Below are 23,119 nucleotides of genomic sequence, written 5' to 3'. Positions count from 1 at the left end.
TTATTATACTTTACTTTCAGGATTCTGAAATTGTTTTATTGTTCAGTACTGTATCTGACCAGATATTCACTCCAGATGTTTCACATGTTCATGTAAATCTCCTGAAGTAATTCCATTTAATATACAACTCTGTTCCTGAACATTTAGTGAGCACTTAACCACACCACCAGGTATTGTGTGACTATATTGCCTAATCATCACAACAACCCTCTAAGGTAAATACTGCTTTATCGATGAGGCTTTTGAGCCCCTGAGAGGTTAAATAATTTGCCCAAGGAACTCAGCCAGTGTCAGGACCAGGATTTGAACACAGGGTTTCTTACCCTGTCTGAAGTCTACACTTTTAATGACACTCTGCTATGTGGTGAACATTGTATGGAATTTCATATCACCAAAACATTGTTTATCTGCTAAAGAAATCTAACTTTCCTATCTGATAATGAGATTTTTTTTTCTTTCAGAAATAGTAGTATTTTGATTAAAAAAAAGATTCATTAACATCCCTTTAAAACATTAGTTTTATACATTTGACTATGGTCAGTTTTCTCTTTTACATGATAAACAGATAGTAAGTAAGAGCTACTGTACCCTATTGGGCTTCCCTGGTGGCTCAGACCATAAAGAATCTGCCTGCAGTGCAGGAGAGCCAGATTCAGTCCCTGGGTCGGAAGAGCCCCTGGAGAAGGAAATGGCTACCCTCTCCAGTGTTCTTGCCTGAAGAATTCCATGAACAGAAGAGCCTGACAGGCTACAGTCAGTCTATGAGGTCGCCAAGAGCCAGACACCACTGGGCAACTAACACTTTGACTATCGCTGAAAACACATCAAGTGTAAAGAACTGTCTTTGCCCAGAAAAAAAAAGTATATAATAAAAATCTGTAAAGGTTATAAGATATAAGTAGAAGATAAGAAATTTAAAACAATACAGGCCAAAAATATAAGCATCAAAGCTGGGGGTCACCCTTCCCCCCAAAGAAACAGATTACCTGAAGATTTGATTCTTAGAATGCTTTGTCCTTTGTAAATGTTAATCTGAAGGAGTTCAAGTGAATGTCTTCAAAGGGTAAATTGACTCTATTATATTTATCAGTAATTTAACATATGTGTCCATAACATGGGAAGGCTATATACCATATTGGTGGAACTTACTGGAAGGATTTCCGTATGATATCTAGGGAAAGAATTAACCCCTTAATGATTTGCTGAACACTCTGTTAGTAGCATGAGAAATATATGTCTGATGAGCAATATCCAGTGGTAATACTGGGTTTATATACTTTGCAGGGGGGAGTGTGACATGGAACATGTCTCAGTTATTCATTACCAACCGGTGCCCTGAGTGAAATAGACACTACAGTGACAACCTGAAAGTTCTTTCAAGGATGAGTGACATATGTACACAAATTTAATTAAATAGCTGGGGGTTCAATGTTTTATTTCAGTGTAGTTGATTTACAGTGGGGTGTTCATTTCTGCTTTATAGCAAAATGACTCAGTTATACACATGTATATTGTTTTTCATATTCTTTTCCATTATGGTTTATCACAGGATATTGACTGTATAGTTCCCTGTGCTATGCAGTAGGCCCTTGCTGCTTCTCCATTCTATAGTAGTTTGCATCTAATGATCCCAAACTCCCAATCCATCCCTCCCCAACCCCTCTGCCCCTTGGCAGTGAGAAGTCTTCTCTATGTGTGTGAGTCTGTTTCTGTTTCACAGATAAGTTTATTTGTGTCATATTTTAAATTCCACATGTAAGTGATGTCATATGGTATTTCTCTTTCTCTTTCTGATTCATTTCACTTGGTAGAGTCTCTCAGTCCATCCATCTTGCTGCAAATGGCATTAGTTCGCTCTTTTTTATGGCTGAGTAGTATTTCATTGTATGTGTACACTCCATCTTGTTTATCTGTTCATCTGTCGGTGGACATTCATGTTGTTTCCGTATCTTGGCTATTGTAAATAGTAAATAGCTGGTTTCTGAGATCTCAGGTTTTGCTGGGTTGAGTTTCATGTCCTCCAGTAGAAGAGGAAGAGTGGATATGTTAATACTGAATATCCAGATCCCATTACTAAACTGTTATGTACTAACAAGTCATGATTATCACTCACTTTAAAAAGCTTTTTTGTTTTGGCTAATGCTTGCAAATAAAACCAATAATGCCTACCATTCATTGTATATAATCCAGTAAATATTTTGTTTTTATATATAAAATTAAATTCCACTTAATTATAAGTATTCAGATCTTGTATGGAAAGCTTCCATCAACAGCACACTTATTTCAAGTTTTATATACATATATAAAATAATGTTCCTGACATTTATTTGCCACAGTTTAATTTATACATAAAATTAAGTGTTAATTCTTTCAAAGTGGTAACATCAGGAAATTATATACTTATATCAGTGACTGCTCAAAAAATGTTAGAACTCTTTCTTTAATTTGCCTCCAGAGTACAAGATGAAAATCATCAGTGGCAGCAGAGTTTTCCTTGAAAGCAGTTTAGGTTTGGAGAAATACAGTTTATTTAACGCCAGTCTGTTTAATAACATAGGTGACCCATTTCTTCAGTATTATTTTTGATCAGAAGCTGGTATATTAGAAAGTAGGAGTTTATTGTGACTCATAAACTTGACTCCAAAGGCTGTGCCAAGAGTTCCAAAATGATTTAGATAAAGAAAGCGTTGTTAGGATAAAATATAGAAGGTTCTTATACTCATCTAAATTGAAAAATTCTGATATAGGTGTACCTTATTATTAAGGGATGTGAAAGTTGGACCGTAAAAAAGGCTGAGTGCTGAAGAATTGATGCTTTTGAATTGTGGTACTGGAGAAGACTCTTGAGAGTCCTTTGGACTGCAAGGAGATCAAACCAGTCAGGTCTAAGGGAAATCAACCCTGAATATTCATTGGAAAGATTGATAACTAAAGTTGAAGCTCTAGTACTTTGGCCACCTGATGCGAAGAACCGACTTATTGGAAAAGACCCTGATGATGGGAAAGACTGAAGGCAAAAGGAGAAGAGGGTGGCGGAAGATGAGGTGGTTAGATGGCGTCACTGACTCAATGCACATGAGCTTTAACAAACTCCAGGAGACAGTAAGGACAGGAAAGCCTGGCATGTTGCAGTCCAAGGGTTGCAGAGTCAGACATGACTTAGCGCCTAAACAACAACAACAGTGAAAGGAAATAATGTTGGTCATCCTTTGAAAGTTGTAATTAGGCTTGACATTTAGTTTCAGAGCTATGGATACCCCAAAAGTAATTGACTTTAAAAAGTATTATATAACTGTTCACAAATAATAGTATGGCTAACACCCTTTAATGAGGTGTTACCTCAGCTCCCTTTAGCATAACCTTTCACCTAATTTAGCACGTACATCTGTTACCTATTAAGTCTGGATTTACAAAGAAGCATGTGCGTAATTACCTTGAAAGCGAAAGTTTCTCTGTCATGTCCGACTCTCTGCCACCCCATGGACTGTGTGTCGCCCATCAGGCTTCTCTATCCATGGAGTTTTCTAGGCAAGAATACTGGAGTGGGTAGGCATTTCCTTCTTCAGGGGCAACCCAGGGATCAAACCTGGATCTCCTGCATTACAGGCAGATTCTTTACCATCTGAGCCACCAGGGAAGCCATTCTAAAACATACATAAGATTGTATTTTATTTCCATTGTAAAAAATCTTTTTGTGTTGGGAGGAATTAATTGCATAACTTTCAAAAATGAAATGTCACATTAAAAGTTACAGAAGTGTGAAGGCCATTTTTTTTTTTGCCTTCAAAATCTATTTGTTGAGTATATACTCAATTTATGGCCTTATATTGATTGTTAGAGTTCATAGATCTAGAATATAGCTTCTGCCTTCAAGAATTCACAGCCGATGAAAAATGAATAAATTAACAGTCGGTGACAGCAGGGGTTGGCAAACTTTTTCTAAAAGGGCCAAATAATAACTATTTTAGGCTTCGTGGGCCATATGGTTTCTGTTGCAGTTACTCAGCTCTGCTGTCATAGCATGAAAGCAGCTATAGACAGTCTGTGAACAAACGAGCATGGCTGCATTCCAGTGCAAATTTTATTTACAAATCTAGACACGAACCCTTGTCCTGTAGTTTACTGCTGTCTGAATCGTAGTATAGTGATATAAAACTTACAGTTGACACACACCAGTCTGCTGGATATGCGTGAGAAGAGGCCACAGAAAATGTCAGGGAAGAAGGAACCTACAAGCTGAGTCTTGAAAGACAGGCTGTTGTCCAGGAGAAGCAGCATGGAAGGCCCATGGATTCATGAACTGCAGAGACTAAACAAAGGCAGAGATGAGAGCTCATTTTGTTAAATATTTAGTGGGGGCCTTTTAAAAAGATAATCATTCAAATCCTTTCCAATAACATCTTTCTAAGTGGTATTGAAAATTGTAGGTACCACAATTCTTTGACTTGCTTCACATGTGTAGTTTCTTTACATTTATAAATATGAAGAATTAGTTTTGTATATTAAAATGGAAGCATACCAAAAATTGCCTTGTCTTTAGTCAAGTGTTTTACTTCATTTATTTTTCATTCTCAAGGCCATGCTAATTATTTGGCAGTGTATAATAGTTCATTGATTTTGCCCAAACCAAACACCCTTGTGTTACCATGAGGCCACATTTTAATTGTCCAACACTACCAATCAAAATTCTTAGACCGCTTCTCTCATAAACTTGATTATTTTTCATCTCTGAGCTTTCAGTCAGTTCTCTGGCTTAAAATCCTTATTGCTAACAATAATTTTGCTTGCGTGAAGAACAGTGTGGGCACACTGTCTGCCCACCTTTTCCTCCTAGACCTGTCTAGAGTTCAATTCTCTTTAATTGATCACTGCAGTGTAGGCTGCTAACTTCCAGGAAATGCCTCTTACTCCAAAATCATCTATTTCTTCATCTAAAAGTCTCTCTTTACCTCCAGCAGTGCTTCCAAACTGAATATAGCAACTCAGTGGATCTTGGGATAAATTTAGTAAGTTGGGCTTGTGACTGGCCCAAGAGAAGCATAAGGGAGGGACAAAGAGAAGGGAATTTTTTTGCGTTGTAGCCATTGTGAAGTTGCAAAGAGTTGTCCAACAACAGCATCAGGTAAGATGCATAACACTGGGAACAAAACAAGGCTGCATCCTCTCAGCCACTTGTACTTAACACTGTACTTGGAGTCCTAGCCAGATGCTAGTTTGCAATAAGGCCAGAAACAAAAAGATAAGGCATAAAGATTGGCCAGAAGTAAAACTATCTATTTGCAGATGACACAATCACCTATGTAAAAATGGTTGAAAATTTAAAACCTCATAGTATCAAATGTTGACAATGGTATGGAGCAATTCGTACTTTCAGACATTGCTATTGGATATGTAAAATGGTACAACCACTTCGGAAAACAATTTAAGAGTTTTATCTTATGTTGTTCTGTTTAGTCACTTCAGTTGTGTTCGACTCTTTGTGACCCTATGGACTGTAGCACACCAGGCTCCTCTGTCTGTGGAATTTTCCAGGAAAGAATACTGGAATGGGCTGCCATTTCCTCCTCCAGGGGATCTTCCCAACCCAGGGATCAAACCCGTGTTTCTTATGTCTCCTGCATTGGCAGGCAGGCTCTTTACCACTAGCAGCACCTGGGAAGCCCATTTTCTTTTATAAACATACATATACCCAAAAGTTCTGATCCTAGGTATTTACCCAAGGGAAAAGAAAATTTGCATCCACAGAAACATTTATACCTGGACTTCTCTGGTGGTCCATTGGTTAAGCATCCACCTGCCAATGCAAAGGACATGGGTTTGATCCCTGGTCTGGGAAGATCTGACATGCCGCAGGGCAACTGAGCCCGTAAGCCACAGCTACCGAGCCCACACTCTAGAGCCCATGCACCATAACTACTGAAGCCCCAGTACCTTGAGCCACAACAAGAGAAGCCCATGCACCACAACTAGAGAGTAACCCCTGCTTGCTGCTACTAGAGAGAGCCCACTTGCAGCAGTGAAGACCCAGCGCAGCCTAAATGTAATACAAATAAAATTTTTAAAAATGAGAAAGACTTGTGCCTGAATGCTTGTAGCGACTTTATAATGGACCAGTGTTGGAAATTATGTAAATGTCCATCAATAGCGGAATGGGTAAATAAGTTGTGATATGTCCATACAATGGGACATTATTCAGCAAAAAGGAGGACCAAACTACTGCTACATGCAAAGCTTAGATAAATCTCAAAATACTCTGCTGATCAAAAGAATCCTTATGCAAACGAATACATATTGCCTGATTCCATTTATATGAAATCCTAGAACAGGGAAAACTCAAGGGACAAAAAGCACATTCAGCACTTGCTTGGGAACAGGACTGACACATTGACTCCAGGGGAGCACAGGAGAACTGTTCTGATATTTTTGAGTATTGTTCCAAAACTTGAACTTGGTGGTAGTTTAACTAGAGTTTTTACATTTGTGAATTATACATCAATAAAGTGTGCTTTAAAAAAAAAATATTGAGACATTTAAAAGCAAATGGAAAAAAAAGCAAACAATGAAATCGCTATTCGGAAAAAAATCTTAAGGCTAAAAAATTACTTTGGGAAGATGAGAAAGTTCTGGAGATGGATAATGGTTGTAGAACATTGTGTGTACTTAAAGCCACAGAATCATATGATTAAAAATGGTTGAAATGATAAGTAAATTTTATGTAATGTATATTTTACATTTTTAAAAAAGGTTAAAAAAAAGAAAAAGCTATGTAAACAAAAAATCTTTAAAGAATTAGAAAAACATATTTTTGTTATCTTAAGATGGTTTGTGCATCTCAATAATGACTTTTAAAGAATTAAGTCAGGGTCTAAAATATTACAGCAGGCTTCTGTGACTTCTTTAGTCAAAGGTTAAATGCTTAATCTAATTATAAATGATAAATATGTTTAGTATTTTGGCCTGTGTTTATAAAACCAGCAAAGATAAGAATTCTTGAAGTGTTCATGCTTTGAGTGTCAGATGTTTGAGTATAAACTAATAGTATTAATATTGCTTAGCCAGGTGTCATTTCCTGTAATTCAGAGTATCCCAACAATTGTATTTCTAGAACTGAATCTAGACTGAAGGAAATGTCTCGTTTAGACTGCTCTGCCCTTTTGGTTTCTAATTGGTGATTGTCCCCTGATGTTTTTTAAAGCTAAAGCGTTTTATACTCAGTTTGCTCTTTATTTGCAATTTTTGTATCAACATAAATAGATGAATTATTTTCATTGTTATTGTTCTTCATTTGCCTGTTTTCATCAGAATAAATCTTTCTGTGGTTTCTGGTGAGACTGATGTGAATTTCTAGACAGAAGGGGGGCATTGGAAGATGATATCCCTTGGGAAAATGACTGCTTTTTTGCCTGTTGATTTGCTTCCACTTCCTAGGTTTTGAGAATAATAGGCAGTTAAAAACTCTGCATGCCAAAAGCAGAAGAGCTTTGGGAATTTTTTTATCATGAACTTTAAGGGAGTTTATGACTTGCTAGATTACAATAAAGGAAGTGAATGTCTTTGCAGGAAAATCTGTAGAGCTCAAAGTACAAAAGGACAGAAGCCTCTGCATGAAGATGCTTTAAGGGAGTAAACATGTTGTCTCTTTATGGTTCATTCCACTCTAGGGAAGCACCACCAAGCGAGTCAAACACAGAACGTGATTGCATCAGACAAAGCAGCGGTGATACCAGCTGCCCATGAACATGAGCACAGCCATGACCACACACAGCTGCATGCCTACATCGGTGTTTCCCTCGTCCTGGGCTTTGTTTTCATGTTGTTGGTGGACCAGATTGGCAGCTCCCATGTGCATTCTACTGACGGTAAGTGACCCCAAGGTTTTTTGGGCAGTGCCAAAAATTTGCATTTTTAGGTGATCACAAATGAATGATTCAGTATGTATCAGTGGCCATATTTAGTACTAACTCTTGTCTTAGGTTCTGGTAAACATTTTCTTCATTTGAGGAAGCTAGTGGGTTGTGACATGTGGCACAAGAGAGTGTTTATTGGGTTACTACCCTGGTTATCTTAAAGCTGTTTCATTTGATGGAGGTCTAGGGCAGAAGTTCTTAACCCTTTTTGTGCATGGAGCCTTTAAGCAGTCTAAAGCCTGTGGACCTTTCATTGGGATAAATAATGTTTTTAAATGCATAAAGCATAGTACATAGGACTACAGAGAAAATCAATTTTATTGAAATATAGTTACTAAAACATTAAAAACAAGTTTGTGATATAGAATGTCTTCTTTATCAATGTATTAAATAATGATATAATATATTTAAATTGTAAGCAAGTTAGAGTTAAATTTAATTGTTTAGGACATTAGTATAACAGATATTGTTGAGTAGCTTGACCAAAAACATTAAATTCTGAGATGGGCTTTAACAGGCAACAGATTGTCAAGTTGAACATCCAGTTGATTTGGGTTTTTGTTTTCATGGTTATTAGTGTAGAAAAGCCTGATTCACAAAGATACTTTATTACAGATACACTTAAACACATTTGTAGCTTGCTTTCCCGGGAAAAGTTTATCCAGGGAAAGATAAGCTTCTTTCAAGGACAACTAGAATTCTCCAAGACTTTTAAAATCAATTGCAGTCATAGTAACTTTTTTGTCTTGAGATCAATGAATTCATCTTTGGTTAAGTCAACATCTTTGATATGGTTTATATTAAATAAAAAAGGATTCTGAGCCATGATATACCTTTGATACCATTGTGATACAAAGAAATTTAAAAGGGTTATAATAGACATGAGAATTTATAGTTATTTCTTTTCAAATATATTGACAGAATTTTACAGATAGAAACTACTAGAAAACATAGATATCTTGTCATCGGTATCTTGGTCCTCAGTGAGAGATCCCATGACTTCTACTGTTTGGTGGCTAAATGACTGTTAGGTACAAAGTTGCCTCATAGTTACCCAGTTCCATCACATGAGCATTTACAGACAGGAAGACTGTGAATCAAGTAGTGTGGCAGTACTTTGCAGTTGAGTTCAGTCACTCATTCGTGTCCAACTCTTTTGTGACCCCGTGGACTGCAGCACGCCAGGCTTTCCTGTCCATCACCAACTCCTGGAGCTTGCTCAAACTCATGTCCATTGATGAATGATGCCATCCAAACAGCTTATCCTCTGTAGTCTCCTTCTTCTCTTGCCTTTGATCTTTCCCAGCTTCAGGGACTTTTCCAATGAGTCAATTCTTCTCATCAGGTGGCCAAAGTATCGGAGCTTCAGCTTCAGCATCAGTCCTTCCAATGAATATTCAGGACTGATTTATTTTAGGATCGACTGGTTTGATCTCCTTGCAGTCCAAGGGACTCTCAAGAATCTTCTCCAACACCACAGTTCAAAAGCATTAATTCTTCCACGCTCAGCCTTCTCTATAGTCCAACTCTCACAACCATACGTTACTATGGGAAAAATTATAGCTTTGACTAGACAGACCTTTGTTGGCAAAGTAACGTCTCTGCTTTTTAATGTGCTATTTAGGTTTGTCATAGCTTTTCTTCTAAGGAGCAAGCATCTTTTAATTTCATGGCTGCAGTCACCATCTGCAGTGATTTTGGAGCCCAGGAAAATAAAGTCTGTCATGGTTTTCATTGTTTCCCCATCTATTTGCCATGAAGTGATGGGACCAGATGCCATGATCTTAGTTTTTTGAATGTTGGGTTTTAAGCCAGCTTTTTCACTCACCTCTTTGACTTTCATCAAGAGGCTTTTTAGTTCCTCTTCACTTTCTGCCATAAGGGTAGTGTCATCTGCATTCTGTAAGCAGTACTTCTACAAACCCTTAATTTAAAGTAGTGATGGGTGAAAGTGACAATAAGAAGGTATCTTAGGATGACTGTAAAATAATATAAAATTATATGATTTCTATTGGTAAAGGTAGTGCTAATATTCAGTTCAGTTCAGTTCAGTCGCTTAGTCATGTCCGACTCTCCGCGACCCCATGAATCACAGCACGCCAGGCCTCCCTGTCCATCACCAACTCCCGGAGTTCACTCAAACTCATGTCCACAGAGTCGGTGATGCCATCCAGCCATCTCATTCTCTGTTGTCCCCTTCTCCTCCCGCCCCCAACCCTTCCCAGCATCAGAGTCTTTTCCAGTGAGTCAACTCGTCGCATGAGGTGGCCAAAGTATTGCAGTTTCAGCTTTAGCTTGTGGCTTATTGTCTATATTTATGACAAAAGGAAATGCTAAAGTTCAGTTAAAGGTTAGTAAAAGTAAAAATGCTTTTTTTTTTCAATTTAAGGTCACAAACACCCCCTGCATTCTCCCTGTGTTCTCCTATTAGACCCCAGGTTAACAATCCTTGATCTACAAAAAAAAAAAAACTGTAGAAAAGCTGGCAAAAGACATGAACAAATAGTTTATGAAAAGATGTAAAAATAGTCTTTAAATACATGAAAAGATGTCCCCTGCATTTAAAATAAGAAGAATGCAAATCAAAGTTCCACTGAGATGCCATTTCTCACCTGACAGATAGTCACAAATTCAAAACCTTGACAACATATACTCTGTTGGCAAAGCTGTGACGATATAGGCACTCTGATCTGTTGCTGTGGATGTTCGAAGTGGCACAGTCCCTGTGGAGGGGAGTTTACCTTTCAAGCCAGAAATCCCACTTCTAGGAATCTGTTCTGGTAATTCAGCTCCAGTGTGAAGATGCATACGCACAGTAATCAGTGCAGCATTGTTTGTCATTGTAGAACCACTTCAGTGTCCAGTCATGCAGCGGACTGAGTGAAGTGTTGTGTGTCTATGTAACTGAGTTCTCTGTGGCAATGAAATAAAATAGGGAATCCAATCTCTGTCAACCAAGAGGGAGAAATTTCCAGGAAATATTGTTAAGTGAGGGGGGAAAAAAATAAATTACCGTCTGTCATCTGTTTGTGTAAGAAAGAAGGAGAAACAAGGAAACATGTATATATTTGCTTATCTTTACAAAAAAGAAACATAAGGATCAACTGGAAACCAAAGCTGATTACTTGTAGGAGTGAGGGCAGTTGTGGGGTAGGGTAGAAGGGTTTTAAGACAGGGCATGACACTTCCCTGGGCATGCCTTTTGGATACAATTTTAACTTTTGGAAATATGTTAATGTTTTCCATATTCAAAATATAAAATGAAGTCAGCAAGGGTCGGGGAGCTAACTGAAACAGATGAACTATACATCAAATGAATAACACAATCACACTGAAAGGGATTTAGGAAAAATAAATTCAAGTAGCTCATGAATGTAGTTATTTGGCTATATACCTTTAGTAGTGGGTAGCATTGGGGACGGAGAAGGCAGTGGCAAGCCACTCTAGTACTCTTGCCTAGAAAATCCCATGGATGGAGGAGCCTGGTAGGCTGCAGTCCGTGGGGTCGCTAAGGGTCGGACACGACTGAGCGACTTCACTTTCACTTTTCACTTTCACACATTGGAGAAGGAAATGGCAACCCACTCCAGTGTTCTTGCCTGGAGAATCCCAGGGATGGGGGAGCCTGGTGGGCTTCCGTCTATGGGGTCACACAGAGTCGGACACGACTGAAGTGACTCAGCAGCAGCAGCAGCAGCGTTGGGGAAGAAGTGTAAACAATACTGAACTCTTTTTAGTAGGCTTTGTCTTTTCTAATGGTGTGGGCAAGAGCATTCTGAAACTATTTCAGATACGTTACAGGGTTGAGTAAATGAATAGGTGTGCTGCTGTTGGTGAAACCAGAGTCCTCACTGAGGAAGAAGGGACATGCAGACAGGGAGTGAGGGAAGGCAAGAAAGAACCCCTGCAGGGTGGATTGGAACTGGAGCTACTGGAATCGTGATTCCGAAAATTTGTATGTGTGTGTGTACATATATACATTTGTGTTTACATAGACACGGGTGTATGTCATAGCTGTGTGTGTAGAGAGGGCCTAGAAGTAACGACACCCCACTGGCAATGAGCATATCAGGGCTCTTCAAAGAAATGACTGATTCTAGGATGGAGCAGGCAATGGCAAGCCACTCCAGTACTCTTGCCTAGAAAATCCCATGGACGGAGGAGCCTGGTAGGCTGCAGTCCATGGGGTCGCTACAAGTCAGACATGACTGAGCGACTTCACTTTCACTTTTCACTTTCACACATTGGAGAAGGAAATGGCAACCCGCTCCAGTGTTCTTGCCTGGAGAATCCCAGGGACGGGGAAGCCTGGTGGGCTGCTGTCTATGGGGTCACACAGAGTTGGACACGACTGAAGTGAGTTAGCAGCAGTAGCAGCAGCAGGATGGGGCAGGGTGAGTATAAAATGAGCTTGACATATCTAGTGCTCAAAATATATATGAAGAAAAAAGATGGGAATGGGGAATGTCACAGGATATAGGAACCAGCTTGAAGGGGCTTCCATTGGCCAGATCTCGGACAGTTTGTCCACCGAGATGATTAAGAACAGCAATAAAGCATAAACCACTAAAAAAAAATGGAGTCAATGCGCAGATCCACGTGAGTGAAAGATAAAAGAGGGGAGGGCATTTGCTTCCAGCAGAACGCTAAACACCAGCTGGCAAACCCGGAAGCAGTTGGAATTGGGCATTTTTGCAACCTTTCCAGTAACAATTGGCTCAGGCCAGAATCGTCAATGAATGTTAGATCTAGGGGTATGTTTTGATTTGCTTATTAGTTGCAGAGGGGAGAAAAGTAACTCAATGAAGAAATCAGACAATTCCTTGATCAGACGATCAAGATTCATGTCACTGGTATTCTGCTTCAGTGTGCGCAGAAAGTTCTTATTAGATCAGCCTCCCTGCACGTAACTATAAACTTGAGACAGTTTTGAAAACCCACTGTCTGAAGACACTGGAGAATCACCCAAAGGGGCAAATTCTGGAAGGGAGTCTACACTGGGAACCGATTTTTACAGCTTTTAGTTCCTGTTTCTGCTTTTAGCAGTCAGTGCCTATGGAGTAGCCAGCTGATAGAAGAGTCTTTCTGGCCTAAAGAGGACAGAGTTCAAGGTAACCACAGCCACTGCAGAGTGAGAGGAGAATCGTAGAAAGGAGACAGACAGAGAAAGGCAGCCCTAAATTCTGTGTATAAACTACCCAAGTCTCTGGCTAAGCCCTGAACCATGCTTTCTTGGGCAGGCTCCAGGCAGGTCCGCTAAAGATGAAAGAACTAAACTAAGACTTAGGCAGCTGCCCAGAAGACAGAATTTGCAGTTTGAACCAAATCAAGTTACTTTAAAGCAAAGCAAAAAAGAAATCAACATTCTTTGGAAGAATGTAATAGAATCCATAGTATCCACAAGATAACGTTTACGGTGTCCAAGATGTAGTCCAAAATTCACACCACCAGTGAGCAGCAGGTGTACATCCTGTGCATCTGGATGTGATCGCCTGAGAAGCATCACCTATGTAGTATTCCATCCAAGAATGCTTTATCTAAGGACACATCAGACAGATCCAAAAGTAAGGACCACTCTGTTAAAAAACAAGAAAGGTGCAGGGAGGGGAATGTATTCTTCAGAGATATCAGTGTCACAGAAGTCAAAGGCAGAGGAAATGTTTCAGATTAAAGGAGACTAAGAGATAGTTACAGCTAAGTGTAACATGCGGTCTTAGACTGAATTCTTCCTGGGAAAGGAAAAATGCTCTGAAAGTCATTCTTGGGCAATTGACAAAAGTAAAATATGCAAGAAAGTAGAAAAAAATCTCAATGGCATTTACTGAATTTGATAACTTTACTGTGATTATGTAAGAAAATATCCTTTCCCATCAGAAATACACACTGAAGGATCTAAGGATAAAGAATTAACGAGCAGTATAAAGTGTAGCATACTCTTAAACGGTAATTTCCAGGAAAGGAAATGTATGTGTGTCTGTGTGTAGTGTGGAGAGAGAACAAGACAGCCTCGGTACAGATGATAAGGCAAATACGGCAAGACGTCGGACAGGGTGTGAAAGAAACTCGTTTAGCTGGACAGGACAGTGAGAAATACGATATCAGTTGATGTAGAGCCCAGGAACTTACTTAATAGCAGTTTGGATTGAATTTGAAAAGTAGCAGATTATTAACTTGTTAACTGACCCATCAAAAGAGTGGTGAGTTAGGAAGATGGTTCTGACAAGGATGTGTGAGATGAATTTGGTTAGGGAGAAAGGAGAGGAAGAGGAGACGTCCAGATCCACTGCTAGTTCAGGGCTTGGAGAAGGGGTTGTTTCGGTTGAGGAAAATGTAGGTTAAGATGGTGGCAGTAAACTGGAGAAAGGCAAACATAACAGACATTTTGCTGTTAGGATAAAGATAAAGTCCCTGGAGGCTGAGGAAGGGGAAGGGGGAGGCAATGACAATGAGACTGGTCTAGAGAGAAGTGGTCAGAGGCCACAGAGGGTTCCTTGGAGAGGTGGAGTGGTAAGCGGTGTGAGGCAGTTAGGGTGGCATCTTGCCCGTTCAGGGAAGGCTGGGTCAAATGAAGAGTTCCCATCTGCCTGTCTCTTCAGGACAGGAGAAATTTCTAAGTGTTTGAAGCCAAAGGAAAACGACAATAGTAAGGAATATAATAATAGTCTACTTAAAACAGCTTTCAAAGAATTCTTCCACCTCCCGTTGCTTCATGGCTGACTTGCCTATTTTTTACTTCAGATCCAGAAACAGCAAGGCCCAGCAATTCCAAAATCACCACCACGCTGGGTCTGGTCGTCCATGCTGCAGGTAGGTTCAGCTTGCAGTGGAACCTCTTTCTTTTCTGTCACACAGGTACCATCCACAGGAAATACTCTTGGGCTGACCTTTTGGAGAAGGGGTTGTTTAATGAAGTCCTCCGACAGAAGCATGAACCCCAGTGTACTCAGTGTCAGGGGATTGTAAACTAAGAATGGTTTTTATATTTCTAATCAGATGAAAAAGAATAATTCATGGCACATGAAAATTACATGAAATTCAAATCTCAGTGTCCATAAGTGAAGTTGTATTGGAATACAGCCATGGCCACTTGTTTACGTATAATCTGTGGCTACTTTCACACAACAGTGGTAGAGTTGAGTAGTTGTAAGAAACCAAATGGCTCACAAAGGCTAAAATATTTCCTATCTGGCCCTTTAAGAGAAGTTTGCTGATCTTTTCCCTAGGACCTCGTCTGCACAAGAGCTCGAACACTTCTGTACTGAATAACCCTGCTGCCTGTTATCTACCCAGAATGCCAGTTGAGGCAGGGGTGGGCTGTCGGGTGTCAGAAGCCTCAGCAGTGCTGACTGGGAGCACCTTTGAATCATAACCACAACCGGTCCCAGTTGTAGGGGTCTGTAAGGGACAAAAGCACGTGAAAGGTGACACCCTGTTATCTGGACTCTATAGTAACACATGCTTTTCTAACAAAAAATGCATCCACTCAGCCAGTGTTTACTCATTACACGTAAATCATCTATGCCAAGTCGCGCTGTCTGTTTTTTCACCTGCAAGATGCAGAGATGCCTCCTTTGAAATTTCTTGCTTTTTCTATTATTGCAGTTTAACTGATTAGTCAGTAGATTTTTGAACGTCATACTTTTTCAACAGCAACGATAACTGGCATATTAAATATCAAATAGCACCTGTGCTAAGCTCCTCACATATGTTACCTCATAAAAACCTTAGGAATATGTACTTTATTGAACCCATTTTAAAAATGAGAAGGCTAAGGTTCAGAAAGCTTAAATAACCTTCTCAGAGCCTGGTCCAGCTCTGTCTAACTCTGAAGCCCACACACTCACCCACCACAGTATTATAGTTGTTATTTATAGTGTTTTATGTTTCATTTTTTCCAAATTCAGCTGACGGTGTTGCTTTGGGAGCAGCAGCTTCTACTTCACAAACTAGTGTCCAGTTAATTGTGTTTGTGGCAATAATGCTGCATAAGGTAAGCAAAATTTTGGTGTAAGGTTTGTTATGGACTGCACCTATAATTAAAATTTAATTTTGGTCTTTGTGTTTTTCTGGAATGGAAAGGTTTTTGTACTTATTTTCTTAACTGCTGTTCACCTTAGAGAATTGAATAAACCTGTTTAAAACTGGGTCTTTTGCTACCATTTTCTTAAACTTGTAAATTGAAGGGATTTTTATTTTTTTATGGCATATACACAAACTGTTAAGTCCTCTACAGATTTCTGTATTTCATGGTAATTTTTGTTCATAAATACTCTTATACTTAACTATTTCACATAGACTCAAACACACAAATGGGACATTTTCATTAATTCCTAAAAGGCAGAGCTCAGACTTTGTGTTTGTTGTACTTGGTTTTCTTGTATAATAATAATTTAGTCAAATAATATGTACTTCATCATGTAGAAGCAATCCAAATTTCTAGACTAATAAGGGATAGTTTTTCTTTTCCAGGCACCAGCTGCTTTTGGGTTAGTTTCCTTCTTAATGCATGCAGGCCTCGAGCGGAATCGAATCAGAAAGCACTTACTCGTCTTTGCACTGGCAGCACCAGTTATGTCCATGGTGACATACTTAGGACTAAGTAAGGTAAGTCTGACTCAAGCTTATCTGGACAAGTATCTAACTCCTTGTGATCTACCAAAACTTACGGTCTCTTATGTTGAAGTTTTCAATTAAATTATTGCCTAAAGCTAAAAAGAAAATTCAACTTAAAAACCTGTACTGTACAAAGTGTACATCTTAATTCCAAGTCAATCCTCTTCATAAATTTAGAACATTTTCTTATTCATTTAATTAAAAAACTTCTTTCCCATCAGTTCCAAAAATATTTGCACAGATACGTGATCTTTAAAATCATCCAGTTTAAACCTTACCAGACATGCTAGTTATATTTAACTCGTACATAGTAAGTCACAACAGTATGTATTTAACGTTTCAGTGAGCACCGGAAGTGTGAGTAGCGAGCTCGCAGCAGCTTAAGAGCAGTAGGGAATGAGCAGAGATCTCTATGTTCAGCTAAGACTCAGATTCTTCCACTCCTGGCTCTCATATCACGGCATATTAAATATCCAGGTCTTTGTCATCACACTGATCGTATCTCCAGACCTGAAGTGGCACGTGTCGTTTGTCACATCAGACCCCAGGCATTCTACTCTGTTGCTCCAGTTAGACCTTCCCGTGCCTTATTATTCTGTCCACTAGGGCTGGAGTTCTTAACAACAATCCTCCCCGTTTTACTTAAATATCAATTGCCAGGCGACAGAGGAAAATCTTAGAACCAAACCAACTTAGGGCTTTCCCCCACACTCTCTGAAAATCACTGATTCTTCTGAGTGTTATTCAGTTCTTATTTGATATAGAAAAGCTTGCATTAAAAGGAACATGAGAAATGAAATGGTTAAAGAATGGTTAAGTTCCTGTCAGTCAAGGCTTAGCTGATCTGGATTGCCAGCACCTCATTGTTCACCTGAAGAGCTTTATCTTCTTTTAGTCAATGAGTAATAATAATACATAGTTCCCTTTTAAATATTATCCTGTTTATCACTTCACTGATCAATGTAAGTTTCTAGAACTTTTGACCAAAAGATATGATAATTTTGGAGTCACGGAGTTACAGGTTACATTTATGGCATGTTCTTAAATTTTCAGTTACTTGTCTTAGTCTGTAGGGCCACTTTTTTAATTAAAAAAAAAAAGGTGGAAATTAATTGTGTAAAGATTAGCTTTTGAGATATTTCTAGGCTCTGTGAGGGCAGGTACTACATCTCAGGCCCTGGCCTAGATGCCAGGTGCATATTGGTAGGACAAATGAATGTATGAAATTTGATATCTGCATTAATGCTGTTGATTCCATCTTAATAATCTTGAAGTTTGTTTGTAAAAGTAATCCCGAGTGGCTCAGTGGGTAAAGAATCTGCCTGCAACTCAGGAGATGCAGGTTCAGTCCTTGGGTTGGGAAGATTCCTCTGGAGGAGGGCATGGCAACCCATTCCAGTATTCTTGTCTGAAGAAACCCATGGACAGAGGAACCTGGCAGGCTACAGTCCATAGGGTCGCAAAGAGTCGGACATGACTAAAGCGACTGAGCATGCATGCACACATGGCCAATAGTCTTAAACCCTTATTTGGAAGCTTTCCATAAATAACAAAATTGTTCTGATCTCAAGGTGTCCCCACTTCCCAGTTATGAATATTGGGTGTTTTTTTAATTATTATTCTTTCTGACTCTGCATGTTACTTGACTTAATTTTCTTCTCTCTTTCTCTTACTTCACAGAGCAGTAAAGAAGCCCTTTCAGAGGTCAATGCCACTGGAGTGGCCATGCTTTTCTCCGCCGGGACCTTTCTTTATGTTGCCACAGTACATGTCCTCCCTGAGGTGGGCGGAATGGGGCACAGCCACAAACCTGACCCCACTGGAGGGAGAGGCCTCAGCCGCCTGGAGGTGGCAGCCCTGGTTCTGGGTTGCCTCATCCCCCTCGTCCTGTCAATAGGACATCAGCATTAACTGGTGAGGGTCCAGCCTCGGTCCATGGCCGTTCGCCATTCAGTGAGAACAGCCGGCACATGACAGACGCTCACTTCCTCAGTCTCCCGTCTCACCTTGCCCATCTCCACCTGTATTCCTGAAGAGTCCGGAGGGAGGTGAGATGAAAACCTGGAGTAACGGAAAGCTTTTCCAGTAGATACAACACGCTGCGAGGACACAGACATTCCGCTGTGGTGTCTTTTCAAGGGCCCTTGGCGTTTTGAGTTTTGATGTTTCCCTTAACCCTATTCTCAGGGAAGATGGAATTTAGTTTTAAGGAAAAGTGGAGAACTTCCTACTCATAATGAAATAATTATGAAAGTACAGTATTCTGTAATTAAGCTAAATCTCTTAGTTTAGAGGCTCTGCCACTTTATCCATTGATTTTTTAACATGGTTCTCACCGTGTAAGACTGGTGCTTTAGCATCTATGCCACTTGCCTTGAATGAAGGTCATGATGCCCACTGTGTTAGATGCTAAAGATAAGTAGTTCACTTGGGGCTCGAGTCAAGAAAATGACGGCAAGACACATTGAAAACTGACTCTACACTTGAGAGATCCGTTGAAGAGGGGACATCTGGGGAGACTTAAACACCCCCTTTAACACATGCCTCTTTACAGAGAGCCTGCCTTCCATCAGATGGAGCAGCAGAGGTGGACTAGCTTTTAAAGAGGTGACGTGTTTTATAAAACTTTTTTTTTTCAAGTCCTCCTGTTTGTAGTAGAGGAGCCAAGTTCTTGTAGGTTCAGACCAACCTAGGCTTCCCTTCTGACTATTCTAAGAACAGTCAGATCCCAAAGTATCTTTGGAAATTAAGGGGTGTTAAATTGTAAGTGAATTTGGACAGTTACTGACATCTTTGTAGTAACATTTTTAGAAGAAAGATCACCAAAACCTACTTGTCCTTTTTTTGTTTCTTTAAATATTTATCTTAGTAGACCAGCAGTCCCTCTGACAAAATAGTTCCACTTTGGGGCTGCTAGGTCAGCATCACGTGAGCACCTGTAGCAGTGAAGAAAGTCAAGATGTATCACAAATGGGAGGTGTTTGTCTGTTGATTTAAAGCTTATTAAAATCATGTCTTTTGTCTCTTCATCTTTTCCATATTTTATTCCTAACTTTTCCCTCCAGCCCTTCCTCCCTACAATTTGCTGCTTACTGCTGGTGGTGATGCTAATATTTGTGTGAGTTAAGTTCTCATCAGGACAACCTCTTCTTGGAACTGTGATGATAAAGATAATATTGTCTCTGTTCTCTGTTCCTTTCAATGAAGTTACCTTTGTGTCAATTGCAGCTTTGTTAAGCCCTTAAAATGTCAACTTCCTCGTATGTGAGATGATACAATCACTGATATTCTGGTAATTTAAACAATTGAGATATTAAAAATAGTAAAGCAAACTAGGATAATTTGTCCATATTTGCCAAAAATCCCTGTAAACCTTGTGTTATCAAATAAGTGTATAATATTATATTGTTAATTTATTTTGATTTTCTGTACCATTTCAAAACACATTTCATAAAGTGGGAACCAAGACTATTTTTGTCAGGGCATTGGATTTAGGAGTTTGTGAAACATTTTGTATAACGCATAAACCAGCATGCCCAGGATTTCTGTATTTGCTTCCTAGATTTGTCACTGGGTCAGCAGCTGTGGAAAGAGAACTTGTGAGCCCTCTGCTGGCTAGGCCAAAGTAGCGTAAACAGGATCTGGTTTTGGATAGTGGCTGGGAACCGTTGTGAACAGCGTAAAAACCAACAGAAGGTGGAGCAGGAAAGTCTAAGTGGCTTTCCTGCTAACAGCTCAGTCTTCAGAGAGTCATGGGGTTTCACCCAGTCCTTCAAAATGACATGGTTGCCTTGATTCTCCCTGGAAATGTACTTCGTTAAGTAAATAGCTCATTTTAGTGTCTGGTCTGGTTTGAATAGTGGCACTTTTCTATCATATTGTTGTGCAATGATCAAAAATTTGTTCTGCTGGCCAAAGCCTCTTTCTGCAGTGCCTTGCCATCACACTTAAAAGTTGGGCTAGAATATCTTGCCGGGTAGGGCCTTGAACTCTGGCAAGGGCAGACCATCTAACCTCCAAATTGGCCTTCCCCTCTGGACCCCACGTTAACAAGCAAATCTTTCAAGGCCTATCAGTTCTCAGGAGCTATGGGCTTTCCAAGTTTTTAAAACTGCTACCCCAGGAACCACTCATTTCCCTCCTGGTCAGCAGGCAGAAATAGCCATACTAATCTTACAGGGCTCAAATGCATCTCCAGGTAGCAGGGAACTGAGCGGCATGGCAGGGGCCTCCTTCATTTGGGGGGGCAGGGGAGAACTTATGTGGACAGTGTCCCAGGAGAGGCCACACTGATGGTCACTTACTGGCACATTTCAGCTCCATTTTCCTCTTGTTTAAAACTGCCTCCTTAGATGTGGATGCCTTAATGCTCTCACACGTTTGGAAGCCTTGGCAATACTTCAGTCGCTGCTGTGATTACAGATGGAATTATTGGCTACCAAAGAGATGCAATTGATGATGAAAAGCATTGTCCTTCCTTCCTCATAACCAAAGTTAATTACAATTTGACTCCCTTTCCTCGGTATAGATAGACTTTCTTCAAATGTCGAGTGCTCTCTTAAATGGCAAATTAAGGTGAAAATTATACTCATCCATTTCCTTCATTTGTTTGCCAGTGAATTGCTTTTGTCAGTTGCCATATCCCCAAAGCAGCCACCTTCCAGGTCTGATGGCTTTCCTGTGCACACTATTGCCAGATTTCAGTTCTTCAGGCGAATTCTGCCCTGGAGTGTAGAGTGTTGAAACACCACCACAGAGGCTCTGTGTTCTCCCTTTCCCTCTTCACCTTTTTATTTCCCTATTCAAAACAGCCAAGTCTGTTCCTATATTTTGAATCATTAGAAAAATGAGAGAGGTGGCTGTTTTGAGTGGTCAGTTCTTTATAGAAAGAAGAAAATGTAATGGTGTTTTTTACTGGCCTGCTTTTAAGTGTCACTGCCTGGTTTTTCCTCTTTTTCTAGGATTAGAACTAGGAGGACATACCAGCCCCTCAGATATATGGTAGCCAGGTACTGAACATGGGAACTGTATGTATCTCAACAGCACAGGCCCCCAGAGCATGTTCCTGCCTTTGGGGCCCCTGAGCCCCGTGGGAGCCTGAGAATGACCAGATTCATCCAAAACTGCTGTAGGGCAAGTTGAGAACCCTCTAATAGTGTTCCATAGGGGTACCCTCCTTGCATTACAAAATTTTTTGCTCAACACAGAATGGTCCACATTACCCAAAGATCACTGTTTGAGATGCTATGAAATTAAAACCAGTCATGTAGCCCCTTTGTACCTGAGACATCTAGATTCACCTGAGAAGACCTGAGGGAAATTTATGACTTGCACGAAAGGGCTAGACAACCATTAGGAATTTTCTTGATATGCTCAACCTAACACAAGGAGGTTGACTTTGATCTGTTTTCTCAAAGCGTCTTCTACTAAGTGGGAAATTTCATGGGATAACATTGCAGTTCCCCTGGTTTGGTAGCCTAAATGGTGATTTTAAATGTCCCCTTTTTCTGGATCCTTTGTAAGAATGAAATCATTCCACAGATGGCTGCCTTATAATTTTTGTCTCTTTCCACTTTAATTGTGAATGGTTAAAAAAATGTTTTGCTGTTTTCTGATTTGTTTTATGATATTAAATTTTTATTAGTGCATACCATATGTGAGTGGTTCATTATTTTGATACTCTTGGCAGTTTTTCCGTTTGATGACCAGACTGGACCCACATTCAAACATCAGAAAAGGTAATGAAATGATTTGAGGGACAGTGGAAAGATGTATCTATATGAACCTCCTGTAGGGAAGGCGAGAAAGAAAGGCGGAAGAGATAAAGGACTCAGTATACCCATCTGACCCAGAGATAGCAATTTACTGACATTTTTTTTTCCTTTGCCTTTACTGTCAGCAAATATTATTTATGAAGGTACCTATCTAATCCCAGAAAAGAGACGCAGGCCAGTAGATCCCAATCACAGTGGATGCATTTCAAAGGGCGCAGTTACTAATCTGAGTATGTAGACACTATGAACAGTGGACCCTGGAAACATTTAAATGGAAGTGAAAATTATAAATTTGATAAACATTTTCTCCCTCTGTAGTACTGAAGCTCAGTTTTTAATGTATACTGATAAGGGCCATATATAGCCATGTATCATTTAAATATATCACTTATCTGTTTATTCATTAGATTGCATTATTACTAACCCACTGTGTGCTGACTTTCTATGTGTATCACGTATGCTACAACTAGTTACAAAAGTTGTCCCCATAGTGTTAACATGTTTCCAGAAAACCTCTCCTCATGAATAAGAAAATAGGCCACAAGGACATGGTACTGTTGATTCCTGCCATCGCTCACGAAGTCATCCCTCCTTTGCCTTAAGCAGTGGGTTGTGAAATCTTCAGAAGCCCTTTTATCCTATTGCCCTGAGATCGAAATGTATGTATCTATGCGCCTCTGTATGTATACAGATGTGTATATACAGGTTTAGTCAAAATAGCCAACAGTCATTATTCTGTTTAATTCCTAATTCTTAACAAGCTAGAGCTGTGTCATACAATGTAGTTTGTAGGATGTAGGAAATAAACCAGCTTTATGCCCCCCT

General features: G+C 39.8%; 1 protein-coding gene across 1 annotated transcript in view; it reads left to right on the top strand.

The window, feature by feature from the left end:
- SLC39A9 (solute carrier family 39 member 9) overlaps positions 1–22,173 on the top strand; it is a 45,751-nt gene extending 23,578 nt beyond the window's left edge. Inside the window, exons 3-7 of the mRNA XM_055436193.2 lie at positions 7,662–7,859; positions 14,646–14,714; positions 15,812–15,897; positions 16,377–16,511; positions 18,201–22,173. Coding sequence (XP_055292168.1) covers positions 7,662–7,859; positions 14,646–14,714; positions 15,812–15,897; positions 16,377–16,511; positions 18,201–18,431 — 719 coding nt within the window. The 3' untranslated portion in view covers positions 18,432–22,173. The remainder of the gene's footprint in view (positions 1–7,661; positions 7,860–14,645; positions 14,715–15,811; positions 15,898–16,376; positions 16,512–18,200) is intronic.
- The last annotated feature ends 946 nt before the right edge of the window (positions 22,174–23,119 follow it).

The sequence above is a fragment of the Moschus berezovskii genome, chromosome 9, assembly GCF_049115385.1.
Source record: "Moschus berezovskii isolate FMDL1 chromosome 9, NW_MosBer_1.0, whole genome shotgun sequence".
NCBI classification, from domain to species: domain Eukaryota; kingdom Metazoa; phylum Chordata; class Mammalia; order Artiodactyla; family Moschidae; genus Moschus; species Moschus berezovskii.
Note: the sequence above shows the minus strand (reverse complement) of the source record. Positions and strands in the feature narration are given on the sequence as shown.